This window comes from Canis aureus, chromosome 29 (assembly GCF_053574225.1).
Source record: "Canis aureus isolate CA01 chromosome 29, VMU_Caureus_v.1.0, whole genome shotgun sequence".
Classification (NCBI taxonomy): Eukaryota; Metazoa; Chordata; class Mammalia; order Carnivora; family Canidae; genus Canis; species Canis aureus.
In genome coordinates, this window is record NC_135639.1 from 28,104,485 (window position 1) to 28,123,587 (window position 19,103).

The window sequence follows — 19,103 nt, forward strand, 5'->3', positions numbered from 1 at the left end:
TTACTAAATGTGTATTCAGAAGTTTCATAAATTCTCTGTGCCTCAGTTCCTCAATTGAAAATGGAGTTAATAATAATACTTCATAGGGTTGTTGAATATTAAATCAGCTAATATATGTGAAGCACTTCAAACAGTGCCTGACACATGGGAAGTCTTCAATTAAGTGTGAGTAGTTGTTTTTTGAGTTGTGAGGATTAAGTGAAGTAATTAGTATTTGAAATGTGTTTCTTGGGCCTAAATAGCCCTGATAGTGTTAACTTAAAAAAAAAAATAGTATGCCTACACAACTCTGTGTCAGAGGCCTCCTGACTTCTAGTGTAACAACGATGGAATCTTTTTCAGAGAAAGGGCAGGACTAAGCAAGGAAACCTGTGTTATGTGTCTGGTAAGTGAGGGAGACAGGCAGACTCCATCTCATGGTGGGGATGCCTGCATAATGGCAGGGGCTGACAGAGATGCCTCCTCTCTGCCTACCGACATATTTCTGAGTTGGTACTGATGCCAGTTCCTCCCCTTTCTTACCTTTTACCTTACCTTTTACCTCCTCAGGTTTTACAAGCTCATCTGGGGGAGCTTTGGCAGTGGGCTTCTGGAAGGGTCCGGGGTCATTGCAGGCGGCGGGGACAATGGCATGCTTACTCTATACAATGTGACCCACATCCTGTCTTCCGGGAAGGAGCCTGTGATTGCCCAGAGACAGAAGCACACAGGGGCTGTCAGAGCCCTTGACTTTAATCCTTTCCAGGTACTACATTTCAGTTGGTTGGACATGGCCAAGCCATGGAGCAACAGATCTGAGTGGAGGCATTCACTCGTGACCTCCAGTCTATAATTCTGAGCCCTTCCCAGGCTGTTATGGGGGAGGCTTTGGAAGCCCCAGATGTAGGTCTATTTCCCCTTTCCTGCTCCTACCTTTTCATGGGGTGGTGGTATCTCCAAAGGCCTTTTCTTCATACAGGGCAATCTCCTGGCCTCAGGGGCCAGTGATTCTGAAATATTCATCTGGGATTTGAATAACCTAAATGTGCCAATGACCCCAGGATGCAAGTTACAGGTAAGGAGGCTCCCAGGGCTGCTGATTAGCGTGTGCACCTGATTTGCCCAGGAAAGTCTTAAATTCTGGAGGCAGCCAGAGCGCAGGAGATTTTGGACTTTACCACTGGAGGGCAATAAAGCTCTACAGACTAACATGTTACCAGCCAAACAATAGGAGGGCTGGAGGGGAGGGTGTGTATGTGGTGGTCTGTGGTCATTAACTGTCCTAGGCTTTCTAGAAGGAAGATGAAGAAAGGCAGTAAAAGACATTGAGAAAAGGAGTGAGAGTACTATTTATCATAGTAGAGCTTAGGCAGAGTAGAGTAGGGCCCGGGGCTCAGTGAAGTGGGCCCAAGAGGGGACACTCAGGTACATCCTTGTCCTTTTTGCGGGGTGGGTCAGTTTTGCCTCTGTATCTGGTTCTGTCATGCAGTTGGGGATCTTATGTATGTCTGTCTCTGAGTGTACCTACCTGTCAGTCTGTAACTGGCCTCATCTTTTTGCTTCCTGGTTCTTTGTCTTGTGCTTACAGTATCGTGAGGTAAGTTAAATATAAAATTTGATAGCACCTAATGCTCTAGAAATAGCAATGGCTTTTCTTTCTGCTTCATTTTCTCTGGGGTCTTATGTGTCTGTATTTTCCTCCCTTCCTCCTCCTCTATCTCTCTCTTTGTCATAGATAAGAGGGCTGTTTTAAGTCTCGATTGCATCCTCTCTGGGGCACGTTGGGATAGGAGTAAAATCCAAGGGTGCCTGCCATTCTCTTAGCTTCCACACCAGTACCCTAAAGGATCCTCTCTGGAAAATTCAACTCCCAGCTCCCTGACACTGTTTGGGTTTGGGAAGCCCCATGTCTACTCTTGGGCTTTCTGTGGGTGGTTGGGATCAGTGGAACAGCAAATGGCTCTTGGTCCAGGGGATGACAAGTTGTCCTCTACCCCCTCCCCCATTCCTGCCTCAGCAGCCTCCAGAAGACATCAAGACAGTCGCTTGGAACCCACAAGTTCAACACATTCTGTCTTCTGCTCACCCCAGCGGCAAGGCAGTTGTGTGGGATCTCAGGAAGAATGAACCCATCATCAAAGTCAGCGATCATAGCAACAGGGTGAGTTATTGGGCAGAATACAGGCTTGAGCTCTGGCTTCTTCCTCATGCCTAGTCTTTGGAGCTGCTCTTCCCCAGGCCAAGGTTCTGTTTTCAGCCGTTGCACTTGTAGATTCTACCTCTTAGAAGATTTCCAATAGAGAGTGAATGCTTAGGGAAGCTAAACAGGTGATCTGAAGGCTTCTAATGTTCCTTATTTACTCATGGTCATCACTTATCACATGGAAGAGACACAAAACTTGCCCTCAGAGGTCCTATTCCAACTGGGAAGAAAAGGTTCATAATCAGAAGAGTCAGGTTACATCACCCATTGGGGTCTGCTTTGTTCACAGATGCACAGTTCAGGGCTGGCTTGGCACCCAGACATAGCCACCCAGTTGGTGCTCTGTTCAGAAGATGATCGTTTCCCAGTGATTCAACTGTGGGATTTGCGCTTTGCCTCCTTGCCCCTGAAGGTGCTAGAGAGCCACAGCAGGTAATACCTCAAACTGTCTACATCCTTGCTGGATAATGGGGCATAATTGAGCTGGGTAGGAGGCAGTGAATGCCTCACTTTACTTACCAAACATCCTCCCTGTCTTCAGAGCCATTCCCAGTGAACACACAGTCTCCCAGTCCTAACTCTAGCCCCAACAAAGAGGAGTTCCTTGAGATCCCAAGGTTATGGAAAAGAACCTAAGATTACGTTTAAGTTCCAGAAATGGGAATGTAGATAGAGGCATGAGAAATACTTGGAGTCCCCAGGCTCTGATCTAAGGATAATGTTCATTTCTTTAGGTTGTGAGATTGCTTCCTCCAGGAGTTCTCCTTAATAAGAGAACCTTGGCACCTGTCTAGCCATCTGAACAGGCTTGCCCCTGAAGCTGTAGCTCTTGGACCCATGGCAGAGAAAGCAACCCCATGCTGTTCATTCTTACTAAAGAGCTATATTGCCTTTCTTCCTTCTTGGGGACTTTGAAGAGTTGAGTCCTCACTTTCCTCCTGGGCTAAAAAGCACCCATGGGGATGGATGCTTGCCTGATTCATGCTAATTCATAGCCTCTACTCTATCGTCAGGGAAAAAGAACAGGCCATTGTGAGGGGACCTATGGGAGGCAGAGTGATACAGTGTGTAGTGCATGGGCTCTGGGATTTGACTTGGATTCTGGCTGCATGATTGCTTTTAATTTTTCAAAATCTCATTTTCCTTGTTTGTAAAATGAAATCAGACTGCCTATTTTATAGGGATGAAATTTATCCAAGATCTCTAAGGTACCCTACTTAGAGTAGGCATTCAACAAATGTTAGTTCCTCTTTCCCTTCCTTTTTAGGGGGATCTTATCTGTGTCGTGGAGCCAGGCTGATGCTGAGCTGCTGCTCAGTAGTGCCAAGGACAACCAGATCTTGTGCTGGAACCTGGGGAGCAGTGAGGTAGGCTGACCCCTCTGTGGGGGAAATAAGCTGTGTGTTCTGGGTTGCCTCACGTAGGTCAGGGCTTCCCTAATGGTCGGGTTCCCTCACAGGTAGTATATAAGCTCCCCACACAGAGCAGCTGGTGCTTTGATGTGCAGTGGTGCCCTCGGGACCCTCCAGTGTTCTCTGCTGCCTCCTTTGACGGCTGGATCAGTTTGTACTCTGTGATGGATAGGAGCTGGGAAGTCCAGCAGATGAGACATGCTGACAAGGTTTGAATGGCTTGGTGGAGAATGCTATCTCTATGTTGGGGTGGGGGGTAGAGAAAGAGGAGACTGGGGATGGCCTGGAAAGAAGTGGGAACTTTTGGAAACTGGGAAGCCAGGGCCCTGGGTTGGGAGAGCTGCAACCTTTGCTCTAGTGCCCATCTTCCTGGGAGGATGTCAGTTCCTGCCATAGTACAAAAGAGGCCTCATGTTGACTAACTCTTGCTCCTGGATGTTCTCTGTGGTATTTCAGGGATACTGGACCTCCATGCTGGGACCATTACTTTGGAAGTATGAACTGTCTTATCTCCTTTTCTCCTATAGATCCATTTTGTGTCTACCCTCCACTGTAAACCTTGGATACAGTAGGCCTTCCAAGAGCCTTGGGCATCCTACCCTCACTACCAGTTCCCTAGAAAACAGGAATCAAGGCTTTGTAGGCTAGATTGGGTATCTCAAGGATTTCTTCCAGAATAAATGTTTATAGATGCAGCACCACTTTGAGTTGGTGATACAGGTGTCTTTTTGCCCTCAGATTTATTCTTCCTTCAGCAAAGGCCAGCCTCTCCCACCATTGCAGGTACCAGAGCAAGTGTCCCAAGCATCACTGATACCTCTTCTAAAAAAACCCCCCAAATGGATGAGAAGGCCAGCAGGTGTTTCATTTGCTGTAAGTGTAGTGTGTGGGTGTGTGTGTGTGTGTGTGTGGTTATGCATAAGTTTGTGAAGCCTCTCGTATGCCTAATGTATAGCTATGTTCTATAGGAGATTTATTCCTACTGCCTGTGTCTCAGATCAGGTCCCATTTTAGTGCTCAAAGTTTCTATAGCTTTTCTCTCTACCGCTTCACCTTGCTTACTGTGCCAGGCCTGTCTGAAAGGTATTGGCTGCGGGATGCCTGGATGGCTCAGGGGTTGAGCATCTGCCTTTGGCTCAGGGTGTGATCCGGGGGTCCTGGGGTCGAGTCCCGCATCGGGCTCCCTGCATGGAGTCTGCTTCTCCCTCTGCCTGTGTCTCTGCCTCTCTCATGAATAAATAAAATCTTAAAAATAAAAAATAAAAGGTATTGGTTGCTTTAGACTGCTCAGTTATAGAGAACTTCCTGTGATTCTGCCTAATTTTTCTCTAACCCTTACATGTCTGGACTGGTAGTGAGTCCAGACATGTAAGGGTTAGAATACAAAGCAGAAAAGAAAAAAATGTAGGTTCCATCTTGTCACTCCTTTGCTCAAAACCTTTGGCCTCCATCCCCCTATGGACTCCAGACCACATGTACACAGGGCTTCACTTCCCTTTCCAGTTTTTTTTTTTAAAGATTTATTTATTTATTTATTTATTTATTTAGGCAGAGACACAGGCAGAGGAAGAAGCAGGCTCCATGCAGAAAGCTTGACATGGGACTTGATCCCACGTCCGACATGGGACTCGATCCCACGTCTCCAGGGTCACACCCCAGGCTGCAGGTGGCACTAAACCGCTGCGCCACCAGGGCTGCCCACCTTTCCAGTTTTTATTCCCACCTGATTCTTATGTGTTCCCTAGGTTTCAGATACATATGACTCCTTTCTATTCTACAAATAACTACTCAGCTTTGCTGCTTCAGCCCATACCCTGCCCTTCACCTCTCTCCTGAGCCATTGAATCCTACTACAGACTTCTACTGTCTTAAATACCACCCCTCCACAATGCCTGTCTTTAAACCCAAATCAAATTTCACTTCAAAGATTTCTAGTCCTAGAATTATACATTCTAACTGTACTAAGGTTATTTATATATATGTGTGGAGACCCTATTAAGTAATAGATTCCTTGAAGATAGGGACCTCATTTTGTTCCTTTTCTAAAGCAGCTGCTTCTTAAGCTTTAATGCACATACAGATCACCTGAGGATCTTATTAAAATTCAAATTCTGGTTCATTCAGTCTAGGATAGGGCCCAAGACTCTGCCTTTCCTTTTTTTTTTTTTTTTTTAAGATTTTATTCATTTATTCATGAGAGACACATACACACACACACAGAGGCAGAGACACGGGCAGAGGGCAAAGCAGGCTCCATGCAAGGAGCCCGACGTGGGACTTGATCCTGGGACTCCAGGATTACATCCTGGGCCAAAGGCAGGCAGGCGCCAAACCACTGAGCCACCCAGGGATCCCCAAGACTCTACTTTTCCAACAAGTTCCCAGGTGATGCTCCTGCTGCTGGTCTGAGGAGTGGCAGGGCCCTAAAGCACTTAACCCAGTGCTTTAAATTCTGATTTGAATTGAAAACCGATGTATCAAAGAAGTAGTTCTTGTGTTTGGAGCCACCAGTTTTATTGTGAAGGGAAGGCTAACATTCTCAGGAGGCAGTGCAGTGAAGAATTCTGATGTTGAAAGGGGTACATTCTTTTGGTTCTTTGTTTCAAGAGACAATTCTGTGTTTAATTTTCTGAGAAATCACCATACCATTTTCCACAGCAGCTGTACAATATTTCTAACAGCAATGCCTAAGAGTTTCATTTTCTGTATATCAGCCCCAATGCTAATTTTCTGCCTTTTTAAATTGAAGTACAGTTGACACATAATGTTACATTTAGTTTCAGGTGTACAATATATATAATGTAATGATTTGACAAGTCTATACATTATGCTATGCTCACCACAAGGGTAGCTACCATCTGTTGCCATACAAAGTTGTTACAGTACCATTGACTATATTTCTCATGCTGTGCCTCTCATCCCTGTGACTTATTCATTCCATAACTGGAAGCCTGTACCTTCCACTCTTCACCCATTTTGCCCATCCTCCTACCCCCTTCTCTGGCAACCACCAGTTTGTTCTCTGTATTTATGAGTCTGTCTGGAGAGGCCTGCATTTTTTTAAAAAAGATTTATTTACTTATTTGAAAGAGAGAGAGAGAGAGAGAGTGCAAATGCATAGGCTGGGGGGGTGGGGAGAGGCTGAGGGAGAGGGGGAGAGAGAATCTCAAGTGGACTTCCCACCAAGTGCAGAGCCAACATGGAGCTCAGTTCCACAACCCTGAGATCACAACCTGAGCTGAAATCAAGAGTCAGAGCTTAACTGACTGAGCCACCCAGGTGCCCGAGGCCTGCATTGTTATCATAGCTCTGTCACTTATTAGCTGGGTAGCCTTGACCAAGTTACTAACTCAGGACTTCAGTGTTCTTATCTGTAAAACAGGGATAGTAGTACCTGCTCAGCTTATGTTAGTGAATTGGCATGAACATCAAATAGGAATATATATAAGCACTTTGTAAGACTATCAAATGCTAACAAATCAAAAGTTGAGATTGTTTTGTTTGGCACTAATCTGTAGTATAGGTTTGCGCTGTAGGAGTCAAGTGAAGAATTCCAAGTGGGAAAGTTCATTAAGGAAGAGGTCTTAGGAAGGGAAATAGTGAAGGGTTGGGGGAGTAAGCAGTAGTAGTAAACTATGGCTTCAGCCTGAAGAACTTTAAAATATACTGATACCCAGTCCCGCTCTGAGAGATTCAGATTTTATTGTCTGGAGTATAGCCTGATGATGCAGGAAAGCTCCTCAGGTGGTTTTAATGAGCATTCAAGGTGGAGAACTGATGGAATAAAGGTACTTTACTGAGCTCTGCTTGGTGACAGATGCTTTATGTAGGATCGTTAATTTGGCAAGAAGTGTACTCGGGTGGGGGGTGTCTTGGTGAGTGAAGGCTCAGAGGCAGGAATGAACTAGGCACTTTGGGGATGTTGGAGCAATTACATAAATGAGCAGGGAGAGAGAGGCTAGCGAGTCTGGCCCTGACTTTGGAGGCTTTTGTACGTTACAGGCAGAGGAGCTTGAGCTCTCTTCTGTGGCCTTATGAAACCATAACACACTCCTGAGCAGCAATAGGTACAGGGTGGTAGTCTAAGGCTTGGACTGGAGGATGGTTTGGAAGGAGGAAAACCCAGAAGCTAGCAGCCTATTCCAGTAACCTAGGTGTGCTAGCACTGGGAATGGGACAGAAGAGCCCTGCATGAGAGACACTGCACAAGAAGAGGTAAGACTGCTGTTTTGTAGGTGTGGGGGATATAAAGACTGTGATAATGCCAAGGCATGTAGCCAAGGTGACTGGGAGAATGGTGCTACCAGCACAGGTGAGAAGATGAGTACCGTGTGCTAGAGTTTTAAGATGATGGTGCTAAAAATGTGGAAGTGGTTTTGGTATGGAGGCACTTTTGCTACTCATTTCCTGATCCCCTTCCACCCCCAGGAGTTCTTATTGTTGATTTCCTATTCTAGGGTCAACCAATAAATAGCCTTCCCTGTGATGTGGACTTGGTGTTAATTTTGAGCTTGAAGATACAACCTTTACCTTTCTTGTTTTTCTTCAACAGTTTGGGGGGAAGCTGGTTACCTTTGGCCTCCCCAACACCCCTGCCCATCAGGTGCCACAGCCTTGCCTCCGCCTTGTCTTCATCAGTCAAGTTACCACAGAATCTGAATTCCTGAGACGATCAGCTGAGCTGCAGGAGGCCCTGGGATCAGGAAATCTCCTGAATTATTGCCAAAACAAGATAGAGCAAACGTCACTGCAAAGTGAAAAAATGCTCTGGCGATTCTTGAAGGTAGGAAGCCTGAAGGCTGGCTACTCTGAAGCATTTCCCTGGAGCCAGAAACTCCAGGAGATGGACAACCACACTGTGACCTAGGTTACAGAGGCCCTGACCTCTCAGGCTTTTTCCTATACCACACCACCCATTGGATACAGAATCTTCACCTTATACCAGTGGCTCAGAGACCTTTTGCAGTTAAGGAAGCTGAGGGGTACAAGTGACATTTGCATTTTTTTGCTTCTATTGCTGACATCCTAGATACTTTACCAAGGACAAGGTGAAGGCTTTATGTAATTCCAAAGGGCAGATAAGGTAATGGGAAGAGAGAAGAGAAGGAAAAAGAAGAAAAGAGGATTGGCTGGAAGGGGGCATCATCGTGAGAAGGCTTTGAGTTTTTTTCAGATAATCCAAGACAAGTTATTGTGATGGGACTTTAGACTTAAGTCCCAATTTACTCTGAAGCATGGATCAAGTTCCAGTACTAATGAAATTTCAAGTTGTGCATGACATTAGGAGTGCTCCACCTGTCAAAGGACTTGAGTAGATGAGAGAACTAAAGGGAGAAAGAGAAATAACCAATTAGGCAGTGGGAGGATTATTCAAAACTTTGAGATCGTAGCAAATAACGCAAAAAGGACAGAACCGGCCCCAGGGAGTCTGAGAAAAGCTTGGGGTCTATGCTTCAAACAATAGAACTTAGTGATGATAGACACCAGGAATCTGGGAAGGAGAGAGGATTTGAGAAAGATCTTCAACTGTAGAGTGAAGCTAGAAAAAAGGTGTGGGAAGATAAGAATAAGAAGTGTTACTTTTGTTGTAAGCAGGATACAGGCAACTGCTCCAGGAATGGTGGAATGAGAAAGAGAATAGAGGGCACCATCAGGAGTTGAACCTTTATTCTTTTGAGTAAAGGAGGCAGCAGTCCTTAAGGATAGAAGGGAGTCTGATTGAAAAGCTACCTAAGAGCTGTCCGTCATGATGGTCCTGAAGCTGAATGTGGCTGAACATTTCCAAAGGATGAATATGAGAGAAGGAAGGAACCCTGAGAGACTGTGAGATAGATAGCGGTCAGAATTCATGGGTCTGTGTAGGGCAAATGAAGGGCCCAGTCACCTAACCCAGATTAGGGTAGGGCTTCAGGAAGGCTTGTCCCCCAGTATCCGGGTAAGCTGACTTTGTAACTGTATCTGTGCAGCTTCAATCATGAACTGTTTTCAACTAGGTATTTAGACTCACAAGACTCTGTAGTCTCCTCACTTGGCATCAGTCTCCTCAGGATATAGGACAGGAACCAGTTTATAGGCAGCATGACGTAGCAGTAGGTGGCACTCTCCTCTGGGGGCGTCTTTGCAGCAGCCATGCAGTGGTTCAGAGTTCTCCTCTCCACCTCCCCAGAAGATGAGCTTCAGAAGAAGACCACTCAGGTGCAAGAGATGAGATGCACAAGGCAGGTGTGTAAGTGGCCCTGGCTTAGAAGACTCATGCTACAAGAGACATTGGCTCCAAAAATGTAGGTTCTAGAGTCCCTACAAGAGATCTATTCAGTTACAAGGTCCTTGCAATCAGGAAGCCTAGAGCATGGTGTTCACAGAGGCTGTTTATAGTTTGTATAGTTCCAGACCAGATGCAGTTTATCCATTACAAGCAATGTTGCCTGGAAACATAGCTGACATTTTACTCTTACCAGGTAACCAGGCTAAACAGATCGAGTAAGTCAATGGAAGGCCCAATTCTCATGTAGAAGTGGGAGAAGGTTTTGTTAACACCGTGCATCCAGCCCAGCAGGATCAACTCTGGGGAGGAAAAGGGGAGAGATGGTGTTGGCCTCAGTAGGGTACTTCTGGTAGTATGAAGAACTATATTAGAGGGTACACTGGCACGTGTTGGCTTATGCAGGAGAAGGTCATTCACATTGGTTTAATGGAGACTTGTGTGTTCTGTGGTTCCTTAGGTGACCTTAGAGGAAGACTCCAGAATGAAATTTCTAAAACTATTAGGATACAGTAAAGATGAGCTTCAGAAGAAGGTAAGCTGCTTTCACATCAGGAGCATGTTCTTGAGACAGAGAAGAAGAGAATGCTGTCAGTAGAAACTATCTCGATGACCTCTTTCTGGGTTTCATTAATGTATATACAAACATTTTACTTTCTGGAGGTAGGCTTTTCCTCAGGCAAATAGTCCAAGGATCTCAGAGAGTGCAGTCAGTGGGGGGTGGAGGTAGGAAGAAAGCATAATAATGTGTTTGACCATGTGCTGGGGAGAGGGTACTCATAGGTCTTTTCCTGCAGGTGGCCGTGTGGTTGAAGAGTGACTTGGGGCTGGGTGAGAGCCCTCAGTCCAAGAGAGATGATCTCCACAGTAACAGACGGCAGGCCTTCTGCAGCCAGGTGTGGTTGGAGCCCAGGTAGCTGGACCTAGGGTACCACAGGAGACCTGCCTTCAGGGCATCTGCCCATTTCTGGCCCTTTGCTTTGCTCTCATAAAGTGCTCAGCATCTCTAGAGGCCTTCAAACTACTCACTTTTTGGAACCACAGTGAGACACAGAATGCATAAGCTTTTGGGCTGAGAGAGGAGCTATGTTTTAACCATGGAACTAGAGCCCTTCCCAAACCTTATCTGGTTTATTCTTTTAACTTTATCTATTAGGGGCCAGATAGTAGAGGTCCCAGAGAGAGCTACCAAGCCAGCTCTCTGTTTTTGGGTTCATTTCCAAAATAGCCACCTCTGTCCTTTCTTGTCACAGACCTCCAAACATATCACAGAAGAAGCCTCTGCCTCCTCAACCTTCTTTGATGAACTGATCCTTCAGAATATGGCTCCTTGGGAAATCCCCATCACAGAAGGTACCCTGATCCTGAGTGAGAGAAATGCTCTGTGTGGGAATAGGTGGGCTCAGAGTTCTTGGACTTGAGAACATTTTCTTGTTCCCCGCCTCCTGCCTCCCTCCCACCATCACAGATGCTGGGTGGTTCTGTTACTGGTTAGAGCTCTCTCTGGATTTTTATGGATACGTCTTTTCTGTGGAAGACCTTCTGGCAAGATACTTTTTTTCTATCCTCTGTTTTCTTTTTTTTTTTTAAGATTTTATTTATTTATTCATTAGAGACACAGAGAAAGAGGCAGAGACACAGACAGAGGGAGAAGCGGGCTCCTCACAGGGAGCCCGATATGGGATTTGATCCCCCCAGACCCGGGATCACACCCTGAGCCAAAGGCAGACTTCAACTACTGAGCCACCCAGGTGTTGCTATCCTTCTATTTTCTTACTTAAAAGACTATGACCCTGTTCTTGCTGAGCAACACACACTGTATCTCCGATATTGCCATATGAAGCCCTCCTTCATCTTAAGCCCTGTCCTTAGAAAATTTCCACTGGAGCTGGCATGCTGGGACAGCCCACTACATTTTGTTGAGGAATGAAACTTGGGAGTTTTGTTTGGGGTAAGGGAGGCTTAGTGATACAGAGATAGAAAGGGTACTATGGGCCCTGGAGGGGATAGGAAGCTAGGGTCCAAGGGCTGGCAAACATGGAGGATGTCTCTGCCTGCAGACACTGATGGACTCCTGAGCCAGGCTCTCCTGCTTGGAGAACTGCGCTCTGCTGTGGAGCTGTGTCTGAAGGAAGAGCGCTTTGCTGATGCCATCATCCTGGCCCAGGCTGGGGGTGCAGATCTGCTAAAGCAAACACAGGAGTGCTACTGGGCCAAGAGGAAAACCAGAATCTCTTCGGTAACTGTCCACTGTGTAGGAGAGGAGGGGAGGGGATTGCTTGGACTTTGTCAGGTGGATGCCTATACCTTGGTGTTCAGAAGATCTGCCAGGCTCTCTCTCTTCCCACTCCAACTATCCCTACCTCACCCCCCACCCCTAGTCAGTGATCTAATAGGAAACCTGCTCACGAGTCACTTTTCTTAGCATATCCCCCTGTACGTGACTCTGGTTGCCTGTGCTAGATGGATGGCTGATGGCCTCCTTCCCTTTCTGCCCATTATAGCTGCTAGCCTGTGTTGTACAGAAGAATTGGAAGGATATGGTGTGTGCCTGTAGCCTGGAGAACTGGAAAGAGGCACTGGCCTTGCTACTGACCTACTGTGGGCCAGAGAAATTTCCTGAGCTCTGTGGTAAGTAGCCCTGGGTTTCAGGTTGGAGTGGTGTGACTCCAGCATGGAGTTAATGGACACGCTGAGGGAGGGGGCAGAGGAGCAGCCTGAACTCTGGGAGGCTAGGCCATGTTGTCAAGGCCAAGGTCTGGTTCAGCTGGGAGGCAAGGGACTACCGTGCTTGCTCCTACTTTCAGTAGGGATAATTTCTTGTCCTGTTTTACTCTTTCTCATTACATCATGATGCAAGAGCTCTGCCCTTTGTTGTAGAGCAAAATTGGCCTCAGTATTGTCCAAAGCCACTGTGATTACTTGTACTGTAGCTCATGGTCCTTCACCTATTTTCAAACAGGAGAATGAGAAGAAGCACAGGAAAGCTATGCCATTAAAGAACTTTCCATCTCTCTGCAGACATGCTGGGTACTCGCATGGAGCAGGAGGGTGGCAGAGTACTAACATCTGAAGCTAGACTCTGTTATGTGTGCTCAGGGAGTGTGGAGCAGCTAGTGGAGTGTTGGGCAAAATGCCACCAGGCTTCATCCCCCCTGGCTCTACAGGTACACCTTCTCTGCAGGGCACTAGTCACTCCATACTGGGCTGTTAGGAGAAGCTAGTGGTAGAGATGTGCAGGGACATCAGAGATGAGTCTTCCAGTGAGGTCCCCAGGCTGAAATCAGTATATTAGGGAGTAGAAAAAGGCCTTCAATATCTGGCACCTTCTCCCATGGATGAGCTAGCACCTCCCTCTCTCCTTCTCAGTCAGGGGAAGCTGAGCAACAACTGTTTAGGTATTAACCTTCATAATTTTTTTCCCCACTTTAGGTTTGGTTATACAAATTTATTCTCTATTTGAGTAATTGTGAGCCTGGGCCTTCTATTAGCTGCTATGAAAAGTTCTGTGGATTTAAATTGTACCAGACACTCTGCAGGTAACCAGAGAAGACTCATAGGAAGACAAAGTCACAGGTGAAACAATAACATAACAGAGGCTAAAATTGATGATGTACTAGCAGAGTAAAGGGTAAAGGAAGCAAAAAAAGAGGCAGAAATGTATGAGAATCTAAGACCCAGATGAACCCAGTTGAAGCAAATGCTAACAGCTTGGGAGGTGAAGCCAAATGGCCCTTCTGTAACCGTCACATCTCTTATGTGATATGACTTGTCACCAAGTCTCTAGGTGAACTGCCTGGGCTTAGAGAGCAGGATGTGCTTTGAAGAGATCTGACTGCCCTTATTCCTGTTCCTATAGGATTTGATGGAGAAGGTTATGGTCCTTAATAGGAGCTTGGAGCTACTGCGGGGTCCTGATGGGGTGATCTCAGGCCCTGCCACAATCTATAGGGTCAGTCAGTATGCCAATCTCCTGGCAGCCCAGGGCAACCTGACCACTGCCATGAGCTATCTACCCAGTGACTGTACTCAGGTGAGTGGGACCATGTAGAGAGAGCAAACCATTTCAGTCATCTAACACTGGCTGAGCACGTCTATATTCCAGGCACTATGCAAATGCTGAAATTCTAGGGTAAATGAGATCTAGTCCTTCAGGAAGCTCACAGTCTGTTTAGGGAAATCAGATGTCAATAACTTATAGTGTTAGAAGCTTATAGTAAACACTGTGGGACTCCAGGAAAGGAGCTGGTTTTGCCCAGAGCAGTCAAGGAAGGCTTCCCAGTGGTTAAAACAGTTGAGCTGGACCTTCAAAGAGAAGTAGCTTACCAGCAGATGTAGGGCATCCTAGGCAGAAAGAACAGCAAAGAGGGAGGCTTGGCAGGGAGGCTTGGCAGGAATTGGGGACCTTTGAGTCATCTAAGGTGGCTGAAGTGCAGAGGGTCAACTGAAGTTTGGATGCTATATGGGGCTAGGCTTATAAGAAAAGATGTTTACTTGTTTTAATTTTAATTAACACAGTTCTTCATTATTATAACTTTTGTAGCCATCAGTTCAGCAGCTGAGAGATCGGATTTTTCATGCCCAGGGTTCTGGTGTCTTGGGCCAACAGTGTCCTACTTTCCCTTTCCCTCGGGTGGTTGTGGGAGCTACCCCCCACTCTAAAGAAACATCATCTTACAGATTGGGATTCCAGCCTTCTCATCAGGTAAGACATGGTTTGGTTTGTTCATTCCTTTGCTCACTCATTCAAAAATACTTATTAAATGTCTACTAGGTACCAAGCATGATTCTAGGCTCTTGGAATATACTAGTGAACAAAAATGATGAAAATTCCCAACTTTGTAGAGCATAGATTAAGTTATTTTTCAAATAACTGCTATCAAACAACTGCTAGGCTCTTAGACCAGAAACAGGGACAAACCATGATTCATGCCCTTAATTAGCTCATAGTCTAGTGGAAAGATAGATGTATAAAAAATTAGTACAGTAAAATTCATAAATGCTGTGATTGGGGTATGATAAGGTGCTATGGGATCACACAGGAAAAAGCAACTTAGTCTTTGGGGGAGCGGGAGAAGTTTCGGGAATGTTTCTGAATGAGTATGGTGTTTGATCTGAGTATTGAAGATTACAAAACATTTAGGCGAGGGAAGGAATAGGTAAAGGCTATTTCAAGTAGTGGGAACAGCATGTACATAAACATTGAAGGGAGAGTAAGCAAAGCCCACTTGAGGAACTACTGATATTTTAATGGGGCTGCAAAACAGGTGTTTGTGGTAGGGGAGTAAAGTCAGATGAAACTGGAGTAACAGGTAGGAGATAGATCAGGAAGGACCTGGAATTCTGTGCTAGAGACCTTAGACTTGACCCTAAAATTGATAGCAGTCAGGAGCTATTGAATGGTCTTATTCAGGGGAATGACTTGCTATGTATTTAGGAGAAGGGCAAGGCTAGAGGTACTTAGGAGGTGAGAGATGATAAGAACATGAGATGATCTAAAGCTGGAGAATGAGATTACATTTAAGATATTTATAGGTAGAATTGACAGAAATTGGTGATGGTTTACAGAGGAATCTGTAAAGTGGTGGGACTGACCCCTAGGTTCCTGGCCACAGTGCCCAGTTGGTTAGGGTGTTGTTAACTTAAGATACCAGGATTCTACTGGAGGGACTGGGGAACAAAATCCAGAAAGATGGTAAATGGAGTTATCAGATGATTCATCCTGTCCCACCTTCGATTCTCACCCTAATTTTCTTTCTTCTTTCTTTCTCCTGCCTCATCTTTCTACTCCAATTCCTTCTCTCTCTTTCTATCTCTCCACCCCTCCTTCTTTCCTTTCTATTTTGAAATAATTATAGATTCACAGGAAGTTGCAAAGAAATGTAGTGGGAAGTCTCATGCATCACATCCTCACCCCACCTCATGCCAGTGTCCCACACAACCATAGTGCAATGTCCACACCAAGAAACTGATATTAATACAATCCATAGATTCAAATTTCACCTGTGTGTGTGTGTGTGTATGTGTGTATAACTATGTAAGAATTTGTCTACTCATCTTTTAAACAGGGCCCTTCACAAAGCAAATATTTCTAATTTTATAAGGTCCAATTTATAGTTTTTCTTCTATGGATCATGCCTTTTGTGTCTTTGTTAGTCCACTGTCCCCTAAAGTTTTCCAGTGTTCTTTTTCTAAAAGTTTTATAGTTTTATTTATTTATTTTTATTTTATTTTATTTTATTTTTTTAGTTTTATAGTTTTATGTTTTACATTTAAGTCCATGTTCTATTTTGCGTTAAATTTTGCATATAGTGTGAAGTTTAGGTCAAGCTGCTGCTTTTTTTTTTTTCCCCCAATGGATATGTATAAAAAGGCTGTCTCTTCTCCACTGAATCAATTTTGCTCCTTTGTCAAAAATTAACTGGGCATATTTGTATGGCTTTATTTCTCAGATCTCTCTTCTATTCTATTGATCTGTGTGTCCTTCCCTCATAATACCACTCTGACTTCAATACTACCACTATATAGTAAGTCTTGAAATGGGGAAGAATAATTCTTCGCACTTTTTCTTTTTTTCAAAAGATTTTATTTATTTGAAAGACAGAGTGAGGGCAAGAGAGAGCATGAGCAGGGCGAAGGACAGAGGAGAAAGGAGGATCCAACTCTCACTGAGCAGAGAGCCTGACACTGGAATCTTGAGACACTAGGATCATGACCTAAGCTGAAGGCAGAGGTTTACCTGACTGAGCCATCCAGGCACCCCTGGTTTTCTTTTTTCAAAATTACTTTGGGTGTTTTAGGACCTTGCATTTTCCACATAAATTTTAAAGTAATTTTGTCTGTATCTGCAAAGAAACTTGCTGAAATTTTGGCAAGAATTTTATCAAATTATAGATTAATGTAAGGAGAATTGACATTTTTACTATATTGAGTCTTCCTATCCATGAATTTGGTATGTCTTTCCAATGCTGTTTGCATCAGCATTTTATAATTTTAATCATACATATCCTGATGTTTTTTCAATTCAGACATCAGTATTTAATTTTCTCTTGAGCAGTTTGCAACCAAATGGTAATTGCATTTTGAATTTTGGTTGCCATTTGTTTATTGTTAGTATATAAAAATATAATTGATATTTTTGTGTTATGTATCCTGTGACTTTTCAATGCTCAGGAATGAGTTTCCTGAACTCATTTATTCGTTCTAGGAGTTTTTTGTGGATCCCTGGGATTTTCTATGTAGACAGTCATGTTATCTGCAAATATAGTTTTTCTTCCAGTCTATATGCCTTTAATTTCTTTCTCTGCCTTATTCTTATTGTAGTACTAAACTAAGAAAGGTGACAGTGAACATCCTTGCTTTGTTTCTGATCTTAAAGGAAAAATATTCAGTCCTCCACCATTATGATGTTAGCTAGGTTTTTTTGTAGATACTCTTTATAAGGCTGAGCAAGTTTCCCTCTATTCCTGATATGCTGAATTATGAATTATTGTCAAAATTTGTCATATATTTTTACTATTTTATTAATTTTGTTTTGTTTTTAAACATTTTTTAAGATTTATTCATTCATTCATTCATTCATTCATTCATTCATGATAGACATAGAGAGAGAGAGAGAGAGAGAGAGAGAGAGGCAGAGACACAGGAGGGAGAAGCAGGCTCCATGCCAGGAGCCTGATGTGGGACTCGATCCCGGGACTCCAGGATTGTGCCCTGGGCCAAAGGGAGGTGCTAAACTGCCGAGCCACCCAGGGATCCCCTTTAAACATTTTTTTAAAGATTTTATTTATTTATTCATGAGAGACACAGAGAGAGGGAGGCAGAACACAGGCAGAGGGAGAAGCAGGCTCCATGCAGGGAGCCTGACATGGGACTTGATCCCGAGTCTCCAGGATCATGCCCTGAGCCAAAGGCGGCACTAAATCGCTGAGCCACCCAGGCTGCCCAGATTTTATTTATTTATTCATGAGAGACACAGAGAGAGAAGGCAGACATGGGCAGAGGGAGAAGCAGGCTCCTTTCAGGGAGCCTGATGTAGGACTTGATCCCAGAACCCCAGGACCATGCCCTGAGCCGAACGCAGATGCTCAACACTGAGCCACACAGGTGTCCCTTCCTTTAATAATTTTAGAACTATTCTAGTTGTCTATTTAATTTTGACTGAGGTTTGGTAGTCTGTGGTTCTTGAGGAATTGGCCATTTCTTCAAAGTTGTCAAATTTATTAACATAATTTGTTGGGATCCCTGGGTGGCGCAGCGGTTTGGCGCCTGCCTTTGGCCCAGGGCGCGATCCTGGAGACCCGGGATCGAATCCCACGTCGGGCTCCCGGTGCATGGAGCCTGCTTCTCCCTCTGCCTGTGTCTCTGCCTCTCTCTCTCTCTGTGACTATCATAAATAAATAAAAATTAAAAAAACAAAACAAAAACATAATTTGTTAATAATACATATTAACAATAATTTGTAACTTTATTACTTATATTCCTCTATTATCTCCTTAATGGCTGCAGGGACTGTTGTAATATTCCCTGTGTCATCCCTGATCTTGATGATTTGCGTCTTCTCTCTTCATCTTTGTCGCTTTTTATAGAGTTATCAGTTTTGTTGATTTTTATTTTAGGAGCTAGCTTTTTGTTTCATATTCTGTTCTTCTATTTTCAGTTACTTACCTTTCTTTTCCCTTCCAAGTGCTGACCCTTTTTTCTCTTCACAGGTTCCAATTTCAGCTCCAAGGCCAAGGATTTTCACACCTCAGTCATCACTAGTGACACCCTTGACTCCTTCCCATCCTAGCCCTTATCAAATCTCCCAAACTCAGAATATAAGTGACTACAAGGCACCTGGGCCCCAGGAAGCCCCGCCTTTGCCCTTGTGCCCTGGTGTAAGGCCTGGTGAGTAAGTGAAGATTTGTTTGGGCAGAACACAGAGGCAAAGAGTTGGCATGACCAGAATGGATTTGGGGGGCATTACGTCTACATTGTAGTGAGAGGAGCTCTGAATCCCCAGTACTATCACTTACTGGCTTTGTATCTATGGGCAACAGACTCAGGCACTCTGTTTCTTGTGAAAAGTGAGAGTAGCTGTTATGTTGGTCATTTCAATCCCACAGGATTGCTTTTAGGGTCAAGTGAGGAATAGTTAAAAGTACTTTGTGTATGGTAGATCTCCATACACAAATATTAATTTTTTATTATCATTATTAGGTTTGTTTTATTGCTGCCTTATTCTTACCTGAAATGCTCTGAGTCT

The 19,103-nt window shown here is 44.5% G+C and overlaps 1 protein-coding gene across 19 annotated transcripts in view; it reads left to right on the forward strand.

Annotated features, from left to right (window-relative positions):
• SEC31B (SEC31 homolog B, COPII component) overlaps nt 1–19,103 on the forward strand; it is a 60,139-nt gene that overhangs the window by 9,669 nt on the left and 31,367 nt on the right. For 11 of the 19 annotated variants that reach the window (XR_013368060.1, XR_013368054.1, XR_013368059.1 and 8 more), the window contains 17 exons: nt 550–745; nt 959–1,054; nt 1,997–2,140; nt 2,472–2,614; nt 3,450–3,549; nt 3,642–3,803; nt 4,333–4,467; nt 8,147–8,377; nt 10,317–10,391; nt 10,654–10,752; nt 11,110–11,209; nt 11,917–12,095; nt 12,361–12,487; nt 12,878–13,023; nt 13,716–13,889; nt 14,400–14,561; nt 18,568–18,745. Coding sequence is in view for 12 of the 19 variants with exons in the window: in XM_077877984.1 (XP_077734110.1) it covers nt 550–745; nt 959–1,054; nt 1,997–2,140; nt 2,472–2,614; nt 3,450–3,549; nt 3,642–3,803; nt 4,333–4,467; nt 8,147–8,377; nt 10,317–10,391; nt 10,654–10,752; nt 11,110–11,209; nt 11,917–12,095; nt 12,361–12,487; nt 12,878–13,023; nt 13,716–13,889; nt 14,400–14,561; nt 18,568–18,745 (2,447 nt within the window). In the remaining 7 variants the exon portion in view is untranslated. Of the gene's footprint in view, nt 1–549; nt 746–840; nt 883–958; nt 1,055–1,996; nt 2,141–2,471; nt 2,615–3,449; nt 3,550–3,641; nt 3,804–4,332; nt 4,468–8,146; nt 8,378–10,316; nt 10,392–10,653; nt 10,753–11,109; nt 11,210–11,916; nt 12,096–12,360; nt 12,488–12,877; nt 13,024–13,715; nt 13,890–14,399; nt 14,562–18,567; nt 18,746–19,103 lie in introns of those variants that run through there. The other 8 variants (XM_077877982.1, XM_077877981.1, XM_077877988.1 and 5 more) reach the window with 8 other exon arrangements.